The sequence below is a fragment of the Desmodus rotundus genome, chromosome 9, assembly GCF_022682495.2.
Source record: "Desmodus rotundus isolate HL8 chromosome 9, HLdesRot8A.1, whole genome shotgun sequence".
Lineage (NCBI taxonomy): Eukaryota > Metazoa > Chordata > Mammalia > Chiroptera > Phyllostomidae > Desmodus > Desmodus rotundus.
This window is the reverse complement of record NC_071395.1, coordinates 111711811-111732542: the sequence shown is the minus strand read 5'-3', so window position 1 is coordinate 111732542 and position 20732 is coordinate 111711811. Positions and strand designations below refer to the sequence as shown.

Here is a 20732-nt window from a genome sequence, read left to right as displayed (position 1 = left end):
GCCTCATCTAAATCTGGTCACCTCCCAAAGGCCCCCCAGATACCACCATGTTGATGGTTCAACACATGAACCCGAGAGGGACACATGTCCCCCAGCCATGTCCTCTGCAGCCACGGCAGAAGCTGGAGCCGCAAAGGGGCGTGGTTTCACGTGGAGCGGGGATGTGGGAGGGGCCAGCACGCTCAGGTTTGAGTGTAGAAGTAGCGTCTGGGAGAACTCCAGCTCTCCCAGCCTTGAGCCTTCCCGCCTTTGACCCTAAGAATTGACAACGAAAACCAAGCAGGCGGCATCTGGCCACTTGGCTTCAAGAGAACACCAAGTAATTGGAAGAGAAACAATCGACTGTCCTTCCCACCATTGTACTTCCAGCCCCCGGCAGTGTGCCTGGGACAGAGCATGCGCTGAAGGGTGGGTGGATGGAAGGATGGATGAGTGGGTGGGAGGATGGATGGATGGGTGATGGATGGGAGGATGGATGGATGGGTGGGTGGGTGGAAGGATGGATGAGTGGATGGGAGGATGGATGGATGGGTGATGGATGGGAGGATGGATGGATGGGTGATGGATGGGAGGATCGATGGATGGGTGGGTGGGTGGAAGGATGGATGAGTGGATGGGAGGATGGATGGATGGGTGATGGATGGGAGGATGGATGGATGGGTGATGGATGGGAGGATGGATGGATGGCTGGGTGGGTGGAAGGATGGATGAGTGGATGGGAGGATGGATGGATGGGTGATGGATGGGAGGATGGATGGATGGGTGGGTGGGTGGAAGGATGGATGAGTGGGTGGGAGAATGAATGGATGGGTGATGGATGGGAGGATGGATGGATGGGTGGGTGGGTGGAAGGATGGATGAGTGGATGGGAGGATGGATGGATGGTTGATGGATGGGAGGAAGGATGGATGGGTGATGGATGGGAGGATGGATGGATGGGTGGGTGGGGTCAGCCCACCAGACCTGAAATACAGAATTCAAAAATGGTGCGTGTAAATACCGAATACCAGGCAGAGCGGGGAGGCCAATGAGCTACACCCTCATGGTCACTGGAGGCACAGCGAGGGAGCAGACAGAGTGACACCAGACAGACAGAGCGTCACACGTCATCAGAGGGCGGAGGCGGCCTCCGAGGAAGGGGACCGGCTGCTGTCCTCTGCGACCCTGCTGGGTTCTGAGCGCAAACACCGCAGGCTCTCAGTGGCCCCTCATCCTCCCCGAGGTCCGCGGGGGGCAAGGAACTTCACGCCACAGAGCGCACAGCGAAGGTCCCGGACCAGAGATGCTTTCCCCAGACACGCCCCTCACTCTCTGTTTTCCTCCCAGGACTGGTCGGCCAACCCGATGTTCGAACGGAAGGACAACAAGAAAGAGGCCCTGCTGGACCTGGACGGGAGGCTGATCAACCTCAACAAACGCTACACCGCCGTCAAGGAGGCCGGCCTGAGGATCCAGGCCATGGTCGCGGTGAGGAGCCGCCGGGGCCCTTGGGGGACCCGCCTGCCTGCCACGGGTGGGAGGGCTGGAGAGTCTGTAACCACGGCGCCCGTGGTCCCAGAGACTCATTTTAAAACAGCAGACCCCCCAAACGGGGCCTGGGGCCTGGTTTCTCTTGTTCAGTGTCTGCCCACCTCCGTCCAAAGGGTACAATCGACGACTCCTGCCCTGCACAAAACGGGTGCAGACAAGGGACAGCTCCCTGCAAGGTCCCCAAGGCTGTCCCCTGGGGCGAGGTGCTGGAGGCCATGCACCACGTCAGGCTCTGCTGACGGTCACGTGGTGGTGGTGGCGGTGGCAGCCCAGGCAGAGCAAGGCCGGTGACTGCGTGCTCCGGGTTCTTGGTGGCACCACGCTGAAGTCGGGACGATGTGTCACGTCTCTGCCTGCTCTGGGGTCGGCTACTCCTTTCGGCCAATAGTCACCACGGCCCGTGGGCCCCGCCCCTGCCACCGTGCCCCCGGCGCCATGGGAGCTCCGCCGGGGTCCCTGATGGCATGGGGTGTCCCCTCATGGACGCCCATCTTCGGGTGGACTCCGATGAAGGGTCCCTGCACCCGTCAGGCCAGCGGGCCTGTCGTGGGCTGTTCTCCGAGGCAAGTTGTTGCTTGAAAGGGCTTTACCCCACTGGAGTGACCTGAGTGGACCCCAGAATATTTTGTCTGGTTTCCAGGACCTCTCCCCCACCCCGCCCTGCTTTACTAGGTGCCAGAAGGTCCCATGAAACTAAAATGTCACACTGAGAAAATGTTACTTGGAAGAGTTAACCGGGGAACGTGTTCATACTCTCACATGTGTGGGAAGCAGAGCTCAGGCCTCGGGTCAGGAAAGGTTTCCAGCATCAGAGCCCAGCAGGAGGGTGGGGGGACAGGCACCTGGTGGGGCAGAGGCCAGCAGGCCGACGACGCAATGAGCTCTCGTTGTCACCTGCATTTGTCAGGGTCCCCCACTCCTGCCACGGCCCTTGGAACCATTTCTTGCTCTCTGGCCCTGAGTTCTACAAGCCTGTGTCTTCTCTTCACAGTAGAATGTAACTGTACGAGGGGACACACCTGGTCATGTTCTTCTTTGTGTTCCCCTGGGGCCCGTGGTGTCTTACAGATCCACCCACCCACCCATCCACCCATCCACCCACCCATCCACCCACCCATCCCCCATCCCCCCACCCACCCACCCATCCCCCATCCCCCCATCCATCCCCCCACCCATCACCCCCCACCCCCCACCCCCCATCCCCCCACCCCCACCCACCCATCCATCACCCATCCACCCATCACCCATCACCCCCCCATCCACCCATCCACCATCCACCCATCCACCATCCACCCATCCATCCACCCATCCACCATCCACCCATCCCCCATCCCCCCATCCATCCCCCCACCCATCACCCCCCACCCCCCACCCCCCATCCCCCCACCCACCCACCCATCCCCCCACCCCCACCCACCCATCCATCACCCATCCACCCATCACCCATCACCCCCCCATCCACCCATCCACCATCCACCCATCCACCATCCACCCATCCATCCACCCATCCATCCATCACCCATCACCCCCCCATCCACCCATCCACCATCCACCCATCCACCATCCACCCATCCATCCACCCATCACCCATCACCCACCCATCTACCATCCACCCATCCATCCACCCATCCATCCATCACCCATCACCCCCCCATCCACCCATCCACCATCCACCCATCCACCATCCACCCATCCACCATCCACCCATCCATCCACCCATCACCCATCACCCACCCATCTACCATCCACCCATCCATCCACCCATCCATCCATCACCCATCACCCCCCCATCCACCCATCCACCATCCACCCATCCATCCATCCCCCATCCACCCACCCACCCATCCATCCCCCATCCATCCACCCACCCATCCATCCATCCCCCATCCACCCACCCACCCATCCATCCACCCATCCATCCACCCACCCATCCATCCATCCCCCATCCACCCACCCACCCATCCATCCACCCATCCATCCACCCACCCATCCATCCATCCCCTATCCATCCATCCACCCACCCATCCATCCATCCATCCACCCACCCATCCATCCATCCCCCATCCACCCACCCACCCATCCATCCACCCATCCATCCACCCACCCACCCATCCATCCCCCATCCACCCACCCACCCACCCATCCGCACATGCTCCCTCCCAGGCACACTGCCGAGGGCTGGAAGTACAATGGTGGGAAGGACAGTCAATTCTGTCCCCATGAGGCTTGGCACCGAGGGGAGATACAGACCAAAGACAAAAAAACACAATAACTCCGTGTTGTCTCCTGCGCCATGACACAGATAACGGATTGCTAGAGGGAATACAGGTGGGGGCGGGGACAGGAACCAGTCCGGAGATGAGTGGGGGAAGACACGGAGGGCCCTTGTGAGGAGCTGACGTCTGAGCTGACACCGCAGAGATCAGAGGAAGCCAGACCTGGCGAGAATGGCAGGGAGCAGCCGGTGCAGAGACGGGCGCAGGGAAGAGCCCGGCGCCCTGGGGAAGTGGCAGCGCCCTGGGTCTGGATGCGGGCGTGAGGGCGGGTGGCCCAGGTCGCTGCGGGCTCTGCCTGAAGTGGGGGCAGGCGGGCCAGGCAGCTGACAGCCCACCACCCCGTTCCGTCCCCAGGAAAACGCAGAGCTGCTCCGCGCGAACACGACCAGCCAGGCCTGGAAAGACTACATCAGCTACATCGACAACATGGTCCTGGACGAGTTCGACAACTTCGTCCGCCGCTCCCTGAACTACCTCATGAACAACATGGTGCTGGACGTGAGTCGCCGCCCCCCCCCCCCCCCCAGGACGCGTCCGCATGTCACAGATAGGACGGCGCCTGTGCGAGCCCCACAGGCCACGGTTTCCGACGAGAGCACAGGCTCGCGCGGTACAAATGAACAGGATGACTAAAGTTGGCTGGGGCACCAGCTTGTCCCCATTTTAAGAGGGAGAGTCCTGCAGCCCAGACCACCCTCCGTCCCTGGCACTCGGGACACCTGGCCACCTTCAGCCTGCCATTCCGGAAATGGGCTGGGAGCTGGCCTGCCTTGCCACCAGGTGAAGGTGGGCAGACACCACTGCCACCGCCTCCTGGTGACTGGAAAGATCGAGGGCACCCCCTGTCACCCTGCGGTGAGGCCGGCACTGTCTGCCCGGCAGGCTCCCGAGGGGCGTCCGGGGACAGACAGGGCCACCCAGTGCACGTGTCTTTTCAGCGGGAGCCTCTGGGGGGCAGGAGAGTTTTTCCTTTCTGGGTCGCCCCAGCAGAGGGCTCCAGCCAGGATGTGACTGCGCCCCACACACACGGTGGCCACGGCCACCAGCACTTAGAGGGGAGCCAGCCGCCACTCTGCACGCCCTATGTGTTCTCGATTCATCTAGTCCTCGCAATAACCCAGAGACACAGGGACAAGCGGTTTTTCTCCTTTTTTGTATCTGGGGAAACTGGGAGGTCGGGGCCACCTGGCTGGTAAGTAGCAGATACAGGCCTCGAACCCAGGTTGTCGGTCTGCACTCCAGTCGCTGTCTTGTCCTGTCCTGCCCTGCCCGTGGCCGCTCCAGCCCCTTCTGGCCCAAGGGCCGAGCATCTGGTTCCATACCACTCGCTCCAGGGGCCACCGGGCCCAAGGGACTTAGCCCTCCACCCGGTGGAGCCCACCGTGAGTGCGGGGCATCGAGGCCGGTTCCCCCGAAGGCAGGGCCCCGACCCCGTGACCGCTGTTGCAGGAGGGCATCGCGCCGCTGTTTGAGATCCACATGGAGCTGGGCGAGGAGGGGATGACCTTCCACCCGTCCCTGGAGGTGGGCGAGGAGCACGGCTTCCTGGCGCTCATTGAGAGCCTCATCAACGACATCTACAACGCTGCCAAGCTCATCCCCCGGCTGGCCAAGGGCAGGCTGAACTACAAGGTCAGTCGGGGCTCCCTGCGGCCCACCCGCCTTGCCTGCTTGGGCTCTGGTCTCATTCCTGGTTCGGAGTGGCCTTCTGGGCCCAGCAGTGCCTGGTTATCGACATTTGAAGTGATGGTGGCTTGGAATGTGACCCGGGCCCAGGGGTTTCTGTCCCCAGGACGACAGACGGGCTCTCTCTCCCTACTCCCGCAATCTCGTGCTGCCTCCCAAAGCGGCTTCTCCTCCCTGGGCCTGGCTTTCAGTCCCCGACGCCTGCCCACCCCCACAGGACACCTAGAGTGTTCCCCTCCCCGCTCCTGGTGTTTCCCTCCCTTCCGTAACGTGCGCTCTGAGACAGTCCACACCGGGCATTTCGCCACACGTACCTCCCCGGCTCCCGCATCCGTGGGCTCGAGATGCCGCCCGTAAGCAATGCGCAGTCAGATCGGGTTGTGGGCGTGTGACAGGCCAGGGAGCTCAGCTCCCCCGGGGGAGCGTCTGTCTAGCATCGTCTGGATGACATAAAACACAAGTTGGAAAAGACCCGTGTCCCTCGGAGCGGAGTTGATCAGCAGGTTCTGGCCTGTCCACAGGAGGGCTTCTGGATGAGCCGCAGGCGGGGGCCAGGGCTGGAGCGGTGCTCGCGGCACGTTACTACGTGTGTGTTGAGCTGTGGAAGAATGTTTGGAGTGCGATCTCCTGCACCGAAACAAACAAGAATCTGTCTTTCTGGGGATGCCCTCTCAGCCGTTAGCACGCCTGCCTCAGGCCAGCGGGGTGGGGCTTTGCTCTCCATGTCTGTCTATGTTGTTTGAAATTTCCGGCAATGCGCACGGCGTCCACAATAACAAGTATCTACAGCGAGGCGCTCTGTGCTGTTAGGGAGAGAGAGAGATGCGGACGTGTGTGCGTGAGTGCATGTGTACACGTGTGCCTGCATGTGCCAGCGTGCGTCTGCAGCGAGGCGAGGACACAGAGGGACTGCCCGTCAAGGTCAAAGGTGGCGTCGCAGAGGGGCTGCTGGGAGCTGAGTCGGGAAGGGGAGAGGGGACTTCCAGGCAAGGAAAACGGCGTTCAGGTTTCTGAGCCATGAAAAGGCGCCCGGTCTGGCCCGAGCGTGTGCTGTCCGGAGTTCAGAGTAGAGTCGGCCGCTGGTGGTCAGCTCAGGCACGGACGCGGGGCCCAGCTCCCGGCCGGCTGGCTGGCTGGCGCTCCGGACCCTGCCAGCATGCACCTCCGCAGGTGCTGCAGCGGGCACAGCGGGTGTCCCAGGGGAGGACAGAGGGAAGCAGGGCGTGGTCCTGGTGGTCAAGCTGCACCCCAGTCCGCGGGGTCCCCCCATCTCCTTTGTGCCCACGAGCGACACGATTTGTGGAGGCGACTGAGTGACACGGAGAGGTTAACGTGGCTGAAAGAAGCGTTTCACATTACTCACAGTCTCCTAGGAAGGAGAGGCGCGGAGGCCACGCTGGGCCGCGGGGAAGCCACCGGCTTAGTGGGCACTCAGGGGGTGGAGGCTGGAGAGAGGAGAGGGCGGGGCCTTCCTGGGGTCTGCGGGAAAGGGAAACAGGAGAAAGGGACCCTTCGGGTTAGGGCTGTCTGCTGTTGCCTGACCCCAGGTGGTGAGGGCGGCGGGCTGGGGCAGGTGGGTTGGCACTGGAAGGTGTCCCCGCCTCCCGCCCCTTTGCTCTCTCGGAACTGGCTCGCTCTGGGGGAGGCGGCCTCTCCTCGGCAAGCAAGACTCTTTAAGATGTCCAACCATCTTAAGATACAGAAAATAAAAACCATGATTAAGCCCTGACCAGTGAGGCTCAGTAGCTTGAGTGGCGCCCGGCAAAGCGAAAGGCCTCTGGTTCGATGCCCGGTTGGGGCACAGGCCTGGGTTTTGGGTCCGTCCGGTCCCTACAGGGATGTGTACAAGAAGCCACCATGTTTCTCTCTCACGTTAATGTTTCTCTTTCTCTCTCTTTCTCTGTTCCCCTCTCTCTACAAATAAATAAGTCAATGAAATCTTAAAAAAATATTATTAAGACCTGCCCACGCCCCGCCTTGGGGTTCTCGTGAGCCAATAGCTGTCTCTTTGTGGACACCAGTTTGGCCCAGGTTTTGTCACTTGAGACCAGAAAGATCCAGCTCCAGCCCAGGAGACTCCTTCCAGTTCCCCCCACGCCGGCCCCCTCCCCACGAGGGGCCTCAGCGCCCACACCTTGCCTGCTCCTCTGTCAGCTCGCAGAGAGCGTTCCCCCCACCCTCCTCCCCCCCACATCTGAACGCAAGGGCCAGAGTCCCGATGCCTCATTTCTGTGACTCCTGGGTGACCCCACCCCTGGGCTGCACCCTCCGCGTGAACTCCGTCTACATCCCTGGCGGCCCGTCATCCTGGGTTCTCTGAGCAAAAGTCACATTTGGCGTATCTTCCTGAGGGAGAAGCTTGCACGTCACTGAAAGTCCCCATGTCCCAACTTGAGAGGTCGGTGGCCCTTCCACCAGCAGGGAGACCCTCCCCTGGGCGGGGGCAGTCCCGTGCAGGTCCTGGCCTCAGGCGTGGCGGTCGTCAGCGGCGCCCCTCCCTTCCCTCGCAGTCGGACCTGGAGGACATGGCCGACCTCATCGAGATGCGGGAGGAGACGTCGAGCATAGTGCTCAGTGCCCTGAAGGAGGCGGAGGAGTACCAGGACTCCTTCGAGAAGTACTCCTACCTCTGGGTGGACGACCTCCAGGAGTCCATGCGGAACTTCCTCATCCACGGCCACGCCGTTAGCCCGGAGGACCTGGACACGCGAGTGGAGGAGGTGGGCCCCAGGACGCCGCCCACCCTGGCGCAGTTCCAGCAACAGGTGCGTGGGAGCCCCGCCCCCTCCCTCACCTCCAACCACCCCCCTCCCCCCCGGGGAGGGTGCTGGGGATGGATGCGGAACGAGGTGGGTTTTATTATCACCGTGGTCCACGGAGGCCAACAGACCAGGGGACAGTGGCCATTGGAAAAACAGTGTGTGACTCCCAGTTCCCAAAGCGGGTGTGCCAGGCCCTGCAGGGCCACGTGGGTGCACCAGGGTCGGTCAGGAGGCGGAGGGGTCAGGACATCATGGGCAGGCACCTCCATCGTGGCTTCTGCGGGAAGGAGAGGGTAAGCCAGGGCAGGCGGGCTTAGGCTTGGCCCGCCCGAATCCTTGCAGTGGGCTCTGGGGGTGGGGCCACCCTGAGTGTCCTGGCACCTGGCCCTGGGTGACCAGGACAGGGACAGTCTGGGTCAGCAAGACCCCAGAGGCCAGAGTTTCAGGAATGCAGACAGGAAGAAACACAGCGAGCTCGGAAACCTCCGCCTTTTTGTGGCTCCGCAGTGAGAGAGGCCCCCACCCCCCGTGAGCGGAAGCAACCTGCCCGCAGCGGGGTGCCCGGGTGGGCGCACTTTGCCACATGAGGTGGGACCGGCTGGTGGCTTTCGAGAGAGGGCTGGGTGGCCCCTTCCGCAGCGGTGTCCTGGGGAGCCTGCCTTGCACGTGACCCCACCACCAGGATACATGGCGGGGTGCCGAGGGCCCCGGGTGCTGGTGGGAGAAGAGCGCACATGGTCGGGGCCCCGTCCCCGCCAGGCGGCCAGGCGGGTGACAGGGACAGTGACCCCCAGATCGACTCCTACGAGAAGCTGTACGAGGAGGTGTCCAGGCGGGAGAGCACCAAGGTGTTCCACGGCTGGCTGCAGTGTGACTGCCGGCCCTTCAAGCAGGCCCTGCTCAACACCATCAAGCGCTGGAGCCTCATGTTCAAGCGCCACCTGAGCAACCACGTCATCAGCAGGTGGGCGCCCACCCCCGGGGGGACATCGCACACGACCTTCCACAGAAGTGCGCGGTGTCGTCCAGCGCCTCCCCCAGGGCAGGCGAGGGGGTGAAGGTCCAGCTCCAGCTTAGAGTCCCCCGGCCCCGCCAGAGGTGGCCCCCAGCAGGAGGGGTCACATGGCCACAAGGGAGCGCCCTGCTTCCCCCCCCCCCCACCCCGTGTAATGGACACACAGCGTCGAGCGCCAGGTGCTGCGGAAACCCCTAGGGCCCTAGAGCCTGGCAGGGAGGCCTGACGTGTGATGAAGGCACCTGTGACCGTGCAGGTACAGCTGACTGCCAGGGGACGGCGGCCAGGGTGATGAGGGAGTGTCATTAAGCCAAAGGCCACCAGAGGGCCAGCAGGGGCCTCTCAGATTCGGCCTCACCCTGGGCTTTGCCCATCAGTGAGAGGGGAGCTGGGGGGCGCGGGGCGACGGCAGGTGCCCTAAGGCAGACGCTGTCCCTCAGCCCACCGCCTCGATGGCCGCGGCCCTCCCCCGTGGGGGGCCCCTGTCACAGGCTGTTCTCTGGCCCCTTAGCCTCGATGACCTGGAAGCCTTCATGAAAGTCGCCAGGACTGGCTTGACGATGCCGCTCAAGGAAGGGGATTATGACGGCCTCGTGCAGATGATGGGGCATCTGATGAAGGTCAAGGAGAGGCAGGTGGCAACCGACACCATGTTTGAGCCCCTGAAGCAAACCATCGAGCTGCTGAAGACGTACGGGGAGGAGATGCCAGAGGAGACGCTCCTGAAGCTGCAGGTGCACAGCTCCAGGCCTGCCGTGTGTCTGGGGGTGGGGGGCCCAGAGCCTCGGGCGTCCCGGGGAGGGAGGAAGCCGGGAGCCTTGGCCGTGGCTGGAGGAGAGGGCTGTGGTCACTGGGGACAAGGCCTCCCACGTGGGCCTGCGGGCGGGACCTCCTCTTCCAGGCATGGATCCCCGTGCACAGCGAGGTGGCCTCAGAGGCAGACCAGATTTCCTGTTTGTTGCTGTTTCCTTGGGTTGAAAATGCCTCCCTATCCTACCCCTCCTCCTGAGTGCTGGGTCAGCCCCGGTGTGAGGCTCAGTGGACAGAGACTGGGGTCAGCAGAGGCCATGCAGAGATTAGGACAGGGCAGGGGGGCCAGGGGGCACGGCCCCCACTCCGAAGGGCAGCGGGGCAGCTGTTCCGGGGGCGTCCAGCCCAGCAGGCCCCAGGCCAGCTCCGGCCTCCATGCGCAAGGGCAGACCCCGCAGCACTTCGCAGCCAGCTCAGCCTGTAGGCGGCGGGCCGGCGGGGCGGGGGCGGTGGGGAGCACAGAGAACACCGGCCCTGAAGACCCTGCCCCGGGTGTCAGTCTCCCCCCAGATCTGGTGGCCTCCCCGCCCTCTCCCCGCTCTGTGCCCAGCTCTGTGTCCAGTCACACAGACCTGCTCCCCTGCTGTCGGCACCGACCCTGCCCAGTGCCCAATACCCCCCAGCCGAGGGGGGACCAGACTGTGGGCAAAGCGGGGAGGAGCCGGAAGGCTCAGGGCCACCCTTGCTGAGGACTAAAAGTGTGTGTGGCCGGTTGCCAGGGGCGCTGGGGCCATGGACAAGGTGGGCTTGGGGTGTGGGGAGCAGGGTGATAGCTGGCATTAGAGGTGCCCCTGCCGACGGAGACCGCAGGTCAGTCACAGAGGAAAGTGAAACCACGGCCATTTGTGGGCAAAGCATTTGCAGGCTGGGGTTTTTTTGTTGTTGTTGTTAATATACTGTGTCTGCCCAGGTATGAAGGACCCAGAAAATACAAAAGTTACTCTGATTGGTAAAGCCATTCCTGAATCGGTGACATTAGGGAAATGGAGGACAGGGTGGTGACTGCCCAGGGACAGGGTGCGGCGGGTGCAGGTACAGAGGTGACACAGGCGACAGCTTTCTTCACGGGGACAGCTCTGTGTGGGGACCGTTCACATTCAGCAGTTGGTGGTGGCTACAGGAATCTACACGTGGGATGAAATTGCCCAGGACTACACCAGCACACGGCACACACGTGTGCGCGCACCCATGCCTAACACACGTGTGTGTGCACACGTGCACACACGGACCCGGGTCACCTGGATAACAGAAATGCACCGCTGCCGTCACCTCATGTGGCCACCGAGCCGTGGCCATGCAGAAGCCGCCCCCGGGAGGTGGGGAGGCACTTGGGACTCCGCGAGCCATGGGTGCCGCCCCCCCAAGGGGTCTGTAATTACTTCACAAGAGAAAGTTTGAAAAGGAGCAGAGAAAGGAGCCGTCCTGGCCTCTGCCGCCATAGGAGCTGCCGGAGCAGTGGACCAACACCAAGAAGCTGGCCCTCCAGGTGAAGCAGAACGTGGCTCCCCTCCAGGCCAACGAGGTCAACATCCTGAGGAGGAAGTGCCAGCAGTTCGAGGTCCCTCGGCCCCCGGGGGCGGGGCCCTGGGCGGAGCGGCTGCAGCGTGGGGGGGCAGGCGTGTGACGTCTCTGCGTGGCTCTCCTGCAGCTCAAGCAGCACGAGTTCAGGGAGAGGTTCAGGCAGGAGGCCCCGTTCGCCTTCAGTGACCCTGACCCCTACAGGTCCCTGAACAAGGTAACGGGCTCCAGGCCAAGCTGGGCAGTGACTCTGGGAACCCGCTACAGGCCGGCAGCTGACACACACCCGCCTGAATGTCCCACAAACCCACCCTGCCACCCCCCTCTGTGCCGCAGGTCCTAGGTCCCCAACCCCGTTCACATGCAGCAGTTTCCTGTCCCCAGGCTCAGCACTCGCCCATCGCCCCTAGTGCCTTCTTGTCCCTGGCCCGCCACGCACCACCAGTGACAAAGCCTCACCCTTGCCCTGCTCTGTTCCCACCGTCAAGTCCATGGTCAGCGTCCGCCATGCAAGTTCCGCAGCCCTGGGCCTGGCACCCCTCAAGCCCGGGCCCCACGGGCTCCTTAGGGCTGGCGGGGAGCCCCGGGAGCACACCGGGCCTGCAGATGCCTCTGCTCCCAGCAGCCGGCCCAGTCCACCCCTCCACCTCACCCCGAGGTGCCACGAGCACAGGGAGCCCCAAGATCTCCCCCAGGGTCTCCCCATGCTTACCAGCCCCCAAGCCTCTGCTCTTTCGCTTGCTTAGCTTCAAGCCCACCATTTCCAAAGGTCAAGGTCCTACCCTTTGTCCGTGGCCTAACCTCCGGTTCCTCAAGCCACAGTGCCAACGGGCCAATCCCTCCTTGGACCCCAGAGGGCGTCTGCACGGGGCCCGGGCTGGAGGTGGAGAGCGCCCAGGTGTGCTCTGTCTGGGGTGCATGCGGCCTGGTGGGGGCCCGCCTCTGTACCCACGCCTGCCCAGCGGTCCACGCTCGGTCAAGGGGTTTGAGGTGGCTCTTCTTTGACCTCCTCTTTGCTTATCTAGATTTTTCTAATTTTCAAAGCAAGCAAGCATTACCTATAAGATGAAAAAATTCATGTAGCATAAAAGTGGTGAAGACTCTGGGAAATCAGGAAATCTCAGGAGGAAATTTGGAATTCATACCACGTCCATGAAAAGCCGGTCCTCAGGCCCGACTCGCAAAGACAGACCGCCTTCCCATAAGAGCGGAAGCCGGGGGGCCTTGGGAGGGGGGACGGGGTGGGTGCTGCCCCCCACCCCGGGAAGTTTGCCATCGTCGTCATCGTCACCGTAGCCCTGTGGAAGAGGGTTGGAGGGGAGCGAGCTTGCGGCAGAGGGAAGGGCAGAAGCCCCCGTAGGGGCAGGCAGCCCTGCTCACCCCCTTTCTCACCCGCCCAGCAACAAAGGAGCATCGCGGCCATGGAGGGGGTCATGGAGGCGCTGTGCAAGTCGGGCAGCCTGTTTGAGGTCGCCGTCCCGGACTACAAGCAGCTCAAGGCTTGTCACAAAGAGGTCCGCCTGCTGAAGGAGCTCTGGGACATGATTGTCATGGTGAGCCGCACAGCAAACCCCAGGATGCAGGTGGGTGGGACACTGCTGGCGGCCCCCCAGGAGAGGGGCCTCCATGGAGGAAATGCAGCCCCGGGTTTCCTGGTCTTCGATGGAGGCGCTCGAAGGACCCAAGATGCGTCTAACGTTCCACGGCCTCTCTCCTCCCGCCTTCCTCCTCTCCTCCCCTCAGCCTCCCTCACAACTCACCTCTTTTAAAGTGTTTTCAAATAAGGAACGCCCGGTCTGTCCGAAAGGAAGACCCCTGTGGCTTTCATCAGCGTTTCCTACGGACGGGTGGGGGCGCCTCTCTTCCCGGCTCCTGTGACGCCTGTACCTGCTCTTCTGTGAGCTGCACACGACCGGCCCGTTTTCTAACTGGGTTTTGGTTTTTTGCTCTTGCGTTCTGCAGTTGCTTTATATAGTCTAGCAGCTCGTCCCTGGCCAGCTCTGTGTTGGCACGCAGCTCCTTCCAGTCTGGAGCTGGCCCACTCCTCCCTGGACGGGGCCTTCTGAGGAGCGAAAAGCTCCTCGTGTTGACGGCACCCAGCCTATCAGTGCTTTGCACGGGTGGTGCCTTCTGTGTCAAATCGGAGAACCCTTTGTCTACTGTCTAAAGATTTCTCCCATGCCTTTTTCTTAAAAGTTTTACTGGGCCGTGTTTCCCATTTAAGTCCGTGATCCACGGTGAGGCAACCTTTGTGAGAGGGGTGAGGTGTCGGCTGAGGTTCATTTCTCCGCCCAGGGATGTCTGTGGGGCCATCACCCTTTGCTGGGAAGGCCAGTCTCCCTCCGCTGAGTTGCTTCCATGCCGTTATCAAGAACCGGTTGCGCCCGTTCGTGTGGAGCTGTGCGTGGGTTCCCTGCCCTCCCCCACTGGTCGCGCCTGGCGCTCCGCGACCCTGCGGTCTTGTTGCCGAGCCTTCCGTCTGCAAGGCCGGATAGCGGGCAGAGTGAGTGATTCCTGCCACTTCACTCTTCTCTTTCCAATGGCTTGGCTACTTCCGGGACTTGTGCTTCCCCATAAAAGCTATAGAATAAGCTTGTTGTACCTACAAAAAAAGACCTTGTTGGGATTTCTGTAGGGCTTGCGCTAGACCTGTAGATTATTCCGGGGAAAACTGACTTCCTTACCGCACTGAGTCTTCCAGTCCCCGAACGCGGCGTGTCTCTCCACTTACCTGGGTCTCCTTCGATCCCTCTCAGTTACTGGCTTCAGCGTGCAGACCCTACGCAGGTGCTGTTAGGTGCAGATCTAAATATTCCTCTTTTTTCTTTCTTGATGTGATTGTGCGTGGTGCTGAGCTTTCAGTTTGGTTTTCACACGTTTGTTGGTGTGTACAAATACGACGGAGTTTCGCGTGTCGGCTTCGTGTCCTGTGACCTTGCTGATTTCACTCAGTAGTTTTAGGAGTGTTTTTTAAAATAGATTCTTTAGGGATTTTCTACACAGAAAATAAGGTCTATTATCTCCTTCCTTTCCAGCTGCGTGTCTTGTATTTATTTTCTTGCCTTATTGAAGTAGCTAGAACTTCAGTACCGTGTGGGTAAGAGTGATGAGAACAGGTGCCCTTGCCTTGTTCTCTGTCTTAGAGAAAGTATTTCACCACTAAGTAGGGTGCCTGGCTATACATTTTCAAGCTGAGGAAGTTCTCTCTTCCTATGTTTTTGAGTTTTTATCGTGAATGGGCATTGGATTTTGTCAAACGTTTTTCTGATGTGATTGTATGAGTTTTCTTCTCTGATATGGTGGATGACGTCGACTGATTTTTGACTGTCGGGATAAACCCCATCTGATCGTGGCTTATGGTTCTTTCCAGGTGTCACGAGATTCAGCTTGCTAATCGTCTGTTGAGCATTTTGTACGTGAGTTCACGAGAGGTTTGCTCTGTAGTTGTCTTGTGACGTCTTTGGTCTTTGGTGCCGGGTGATGCCAGACTCATCACATGAACTGACAGATGTTCTCGTCTTCCATTTTCTCGGAGAGATTGTGTAAAATTGGTGTTTGTTCTCCTTGAAATGTTTGATAAAGTTTTCAGGGAAGCCACTGGGGCCTGGAGATTTTTCTTTTGGGAGATTTTCAGTTCTAGATTCAATTTCTGTAGTGGGCACAGCCCGCTCCAGTTGCCTGTCCCCACTGTGCGAACAGCCTGGCGGCGAGTTGGAGAACATGTGGCTTTCGAGGAGCTGGTCCCTTTCTCTGCGCCGTGGGGTTTATGAGGGTGAAGTCGTCATGGCTCCCCCTTGTCGCCCTCTCCAGGGGCGCCCCCAGATATCGCCAATCCACGCCTTCCCTCCGCTCCTCTGTCAGCGGGACTGGGTGTCATAAATGGCAAATTTCATTGATTTTCCAAAGAACCAGCTTTTGTATTTCATGCTTTTTCTCTACTGTTTTACTAGTTTTGTCTTCATTGGCGTCTGGCCCTATCTCTACTATTTCCTTCCTTCTATTTGCTGTGGGTTTATTTTGCTCTGTCTTTAGTTTCTTGACTTGATTTTTATCGATTTGAGGCTTTTCATCTTTTCCAGCGAAAACACTCAGCATTGTAAAATTTACATCTCTGCGTTAGCTGTGTCCTGCCTGTTTTGATATTTCCTTCAGTTCTATGGGTTGTTGTTGTTTTTTTTTTAATTTCCCTCGAGGTTTCCTCTTGAGCCTTGGATTATTTAGAAGTGTGTTTTTAATTTCTGGACGTTTGGGAGGTTTCCTGTTGCCTTTCTACCACGGGTTTCTGGTTCGCTTCCATACGGTCAGAGCGCGCACTCTGTGACTGCAACTGTTTCTAATTTGCTCGGGCTCGCTGTGCGGCGCGGGGTGGGGTTTCGCGCGCTGGATGTTCCACAGCGCTGGAGGGGGAAAAGCACGTCCCGCCCTCCCCAGGCCGAAGGTTCTGCGTGCGTCAGGCCCCACGGTGGTTGAACGTGTAGTCCGCGCCTTCTGTGTCCTGGTTTTCTGCCAGAACATATTTAAAATGCCAGCCTTCTAGTTGCAGCCTTCAAAGTTTGACTTTTTTTTATCTTTTAAGTTGTGTCTTTACAGCGAGCTTGTTCTCCCGTCCCACTTGACCGACCTCTGTTACTAGTTCTAAATCACCCCCCGGTGGCGCTCGCCCTGCAGGAGCGATGGAGGCGGGAGCGGGCAGCGGGGGGCGGGGTGGGCAGCCCGGTGCCGTCCTGAGTGGCTCCCCCGGCCCAGGTCAACACCAGCATTGACGACTGGAAGACCACCAAGTGGAAGAACATCAACGTGGAGCAGATGGATATCGACTGCAAGAAGTTCGCCAAGGACGTGAGGTCCCTGGACAAGGAGATGCGCACCTGGGACGCCTTCGTGGGGCTGGACAACACGGTGAAGAACATGATCACGTCCCTGCGCGCCGTGAGCGAGCTGCAGAACCCCGCCATCCGGGACCGCCACTGGCAACAGCTGATGCAGGCCACCCAGGTACCGCCGACCCGGGCCGCTCCGCTGAGTGTGTGGGGCTGGGGGCCAGCCGCCCCAGGCCTGTGTGGACCAGGAGGCTTCACGCGCACGTGGGCTCCAGGCTCCGAGCAGCCTGCGCTGCGCTGAGCGTTCTCCGGTCACCATCTTGAGATTCTGAATGTTTTGACAAAGGGCCCCACCACCGTCACTTCGGCCGGGTCTGACCAAATGTGTAGCCAGTGCTGCCTGTAGGCTGTGTGCCCACCGCACTCAGGAAGTTTGGGGGGATGAACAGCTCCTGGGTCCCCTGTGCCCTCCAGGGCCCCATCCCGGTGCCCAGATCTTCCCAAGGACATCTCCTAGCAGGGGGTCCTGGCCTTAACCCCCCAGAAGGCCGGTGGGAACACTCCCCCTACCAGCTAACATTGAGCAAAGCTGTGTCCCACAGCCCCCTGGAAGAGCCCCCACGTAGATGCCAGGGATACAAGGAGAGAAAACGTGGCCCTGCTCTCAGGGAAGCAGAGAAAGAACCCACGGCCCATGCGGTCCCGCTGGGGGCGCCGCATGGGCTGGATGTTCCTCGATGATTCTGGTTGTTGGGAGGAGGCCGTCCCTTCAGGGGGAGGGAGGAGCGTGCGCAGTGTGGCCTGGGCCTCGGGGTAGAGACCAAGACGAGCAGAGGGAGCCCGGGGGAGGGCCATGCAGGGCCCCAGGAGAGACGCTGAGCTGCATCTCTGCCTCGCGGTCACAGGCCTCCTGCCGAGTTTCAGACCCCTCTCCATTCTCCTGTAAGACACAGTCAGGCAGGATGATGTCACCCCACGATCCTTCCCATCTGCAAAGACCTCATGTCCAAATAAGGCTGCATGCTGAGGTCCAGTGGGGGGGGGGGGCATGAGTTGGGGGGGCAGCATTCAACCCGCTGCCGGAGAGTTCTACCATGTCGCGGCTCTGCGGGGAGGAAAGGCGGGGCCGGGGGAAGCACTGACCAGCACTCCCTGACCTGCCTCTCCGTGAGGGACAAGGGCGTCCTCGTTGGAGTGCAGGTGGCCATGTGCGGGACGCGCCTGCTTTCCCCGCCCAGGTGAAGTTCCAGATGTCGGAGGACACCACCCTGGCGGACCTGCTGCAGCTGAACCTGCACAAGTACGAGGACGAGGTCCGAAACATTGTGGACAAGGCAGTGAAGGAGTCCGGGATGGAGAAGGTACCCTTTGCTCACGGCGACATGTGTCTCGTCTGGGCGATGCCGAAGCTGGTGCGCCTCTCGCTTCACGGGGGACTAGCGCCCACTGAACACGAAAGGCAGGTTTCCTGGGCCTTTTCTGGACCCACGGCAGAAATCTTGTCAAATATCTCCAGACTTGATCACCGGGAAAAAAAAAAAAAAAAAAACAGTTCCTGCAGTGGCTCCGCCTCCCGCCCAGAGCAGCCTGCACGTTTCAAAGCGCCCGGTGCTCCCTCCTGTCCTGCAGCCCCTCAGCCTGTGTCCTGCTGGCCTCTCCCGTGGGCCCAGGCCGTGGGGGGGCGGTGGGAGGGAGGACTGGCTCTCAACCATGCCTGGGCCGTTAATGAGCCCTCAGGGACACCTGGAGGGTTCCTTTGCAATCCAGACCCCTCCGCACCTAACTGTTGTGAGAGTTTGAATTGTCACATTTTGGCTTTTTTTTTTTAACCTGCTTTATTTAGCTGTAACTCACATACCATACCCTTCGCCCATGTAAAGTGGACGATGCAATGCTTTTTAGCGCGGTCACAGATGTGCAAAACCATTACGTGTGACGACGAGTCAATTTTAGGGCATTTCACGATCACAGAAAAGAAACCTACGCCCTTGACCACGCCCACCCCCACTCCAGCCTCTGTAGCTTTGTCTGCTCAGGGCGTCTCCCGCAATTTGTGGCCTTTGTGCCTGCCTCCTTCCCCTTGGCATCATGTTCGGGAGGTCCACCCACACAGTAGCGTGTGTCAGACCCGCGTCCCTTTTCACGGCTGTGTAATATTCCAGTGCGCAGATGGGCCACACTGTGTCTCTCCATCATCTGCTGGTGGACATTTTGGTTGTTTCCGCCTTTTGGCCGTCGTCGTGAGTACTGCTCATGGACACTTTGGCTTTCTTAAAGAGGCGCTTTTTCCAAGTCCCAGGACACGCTGGCCCTTCCCGGTGCCTCGTGCCCGGCGCTCACTGCCCCGCCTCCCCTTCCCCGCAGGTGCTGAAGGCGCTGGACAGCACCTGGACCACCATGGAGTTCGAGCACGAGCCGCACCCGCGGACGGGCATCATGATGCTCAAGTCCGACGAGGTGCTGGTGGAGACTCTGGAGGACAACCAGGTGCAGCTGCAGAACCTGATGATGTCCAAGTACCTGTCCCACTTCCTGAAGGAGGTGACGAGCTGGCAGCAGAAGCTGTCCACCGCAGACTCGGTCATCGCCATCTGGTTCGAGGTCCAGAGGACCTGGGGCCACCTGGAGAGCATCTTCGTTGGCTCCGAGGACATCCGCGCCCAGCTGCCGGAGGACTCCCAGCGCTTCGACGATATCGACAAGGAGTTCAAGGTCAGCGCGGCCGCCTCGCTCCCACCTGGGCAGTTCCAGAGATGGCTGTGCTGGAGAAGCAGTGCTCCTGACACCTTGACGGTCCCCTTCTGTCCCCAGGCCTTGATGGAAGACGCAGTGAAAACGCCCAATGTGGTGGAGGCCACCAACAAGCCCGGTCTCTACAACAAACTTGAGGCCCTGAAGAAGAGGTGGGTGTGCACGTCTGGCTGGACCAGGGACAGCGTAGCGCAGGAGCCCGGGTGCTGGCCGGGACGAGGCAAAAACACCCCCGGTCACGGGTTCCCACGCCCTGCCCCAGGAGCCGGTGTGCCCCGGCCACATCCGCCACGCCGGCCGCGAGGGAGGCAGCAACAACCGTACGGGTTAAACTGCGCTCCCTCCCACCGGGGACGCCCGCCCACGGGGCCTGGGGCTGGCGGAGGGTGGGCCCAGCTGGTTGAGGGGCAGAATCAAGCCTGGGCCGTGAACAGCAGACTGGGTGTCTCTGGCTCCCAGTCCACATGCCAAGCTGGCCTGGAAGAGGCCCCTCTGCGCCCTGGGCCTCAACGGCCTCGTCCCCCCTCCCCCTAGGTTGGCCGTGTGCGAAAAGGCCTTGGCTGAATACTTGGAGACCAAAAGACTGGCTTTTCCAAGGTTCTACTTTGTGTCCTCGGCTGACCTCCTGGACATCCTCTCCAACGGAAATGACCCCGTGGAGGTAGGCGGTCCGCCACTCTGAAGGACAGGCCCACCCCAGGTGGGCTCCGTGCTCACTGAGTCTGGGTAGCCCTGGGATTGTGCAGAAGCGTCCCCGGTGTCCCTGGATCACCTCCATGAGGTCATCCCCACCAGAACCCCCTGGGGCCCAGCCGTGACAGGACTGCGACCCTGCCTTTCACCTCCCGGGCCTCGCTTTCCTCACCCGGAAAGTGGGTTCGATGCCAGGGGCTGAGGGAGCCACCCCTCACTAGTGGCCCTTGGACTCCCGCCCTCTCCCCCACCCATAAAGCCCGCCTCTGGGCCAGGAAGAAGAGGTTCCTCGAGAGGGAAGGGCTAACTGACCAAGGAAAAGACATGTTCGGGAACAGCCACATGTCGCTGCAGCCAGGGTCCGGGGGCTGGCTCCTGTGTCCTGCCTGAGAGCAGTCTCCACTGTCCCTTCAGCTGGCTAAGCATGTTAGCGAACGTTGGCCAGAGAAGGGGGAGTATATCCACCCCCCCAAAAGAAAGACCCTTCAAACTGCCAAGGAGCATGGGCTGCCTGTGCCCCTCAGAGCCCCTCAGTGGCATAACTCCAGTGTCGCCCCCCCACCCCGGCCCAGGTGAGCCGCCACCTGTCCAAGCTCTTCGACAGCCTGTGCAAGCTGAAGTTCCAGCTCGGTGCAGACGGGAAGCCACTCAAGTGCGGGCTGGGCATGTACAGCAAAGAGGACGAGTACATGGACTTCGATAGCGAGTGTGACCTCTCGGGGCAGGTGAGTGAGGGTGCGGGTCACACGCAGGCTGGCTGGGCGGGGCCCCCACCCCAGGATGACAGGGCAGTGGGTGTGGGAGCCACACACCCTCAGACGGGAGCGGCACTACACGTCCATGAAGGCCCCTCTGTCCTCTTCCCTCTGCC

The 20732-nt window shown here is 60.8% G+C and overlaps 1 protein-coding gene across 1 annotated transcript in view; it reads left to right on the top strand.

Annotated features, from left to right (window-relative positions):
* Positions 1–20732, top strand: part of DNAH17 (dynein axonemal heavy chain 17) — an 86840-nt gene that overhangs the window by 13745 nt on the left and 52363 nt on the right. Inside the window, exons 16-30 of the mRNA XM_071219274.1 lie at positions 1327–1467; positions 4161–4304; positions 5256–5438; positions 8003–8257; positions 9049–9218; positions 9781–10003; positions 11521–11637; positions 11728–11814; positions 12998–13150; positions 16344–16592; positions 17656–17778; positions 18782–19129; positions 19229–19320; positions 19703–19829; positions 20434–20586. Of these exons, the coding sequence (XP_071075375.1) occupies positions 1327–1467; positions 4161–4304; positions 5256–5438; positions 8003–8257; positions 9049–9218; positions 9781–10003; positions 11521–11637; positions 11728–11814; positions 12998–13150; positions 16344–16592; positions 17656–17778; positions 18782–19129; positions 19229–19320; positions 19703–19829; positions 20434–20586 (2565 nt within the window). The remainder of the gene's footprint in view (positions 1–1326; positions 1468–4160; positions 4305–5255; positions 5439–8002; positions 8258–9048; positions 9219–9780; positions 10004–11520; positions 11638–11727; positions 11815–12997; positions 13151–16343; positions 16593–17655; positions 17779–18781; positions 19130–19228; positions 19321–19702; positions 19830–20433; positions 20587–20732) is intronic.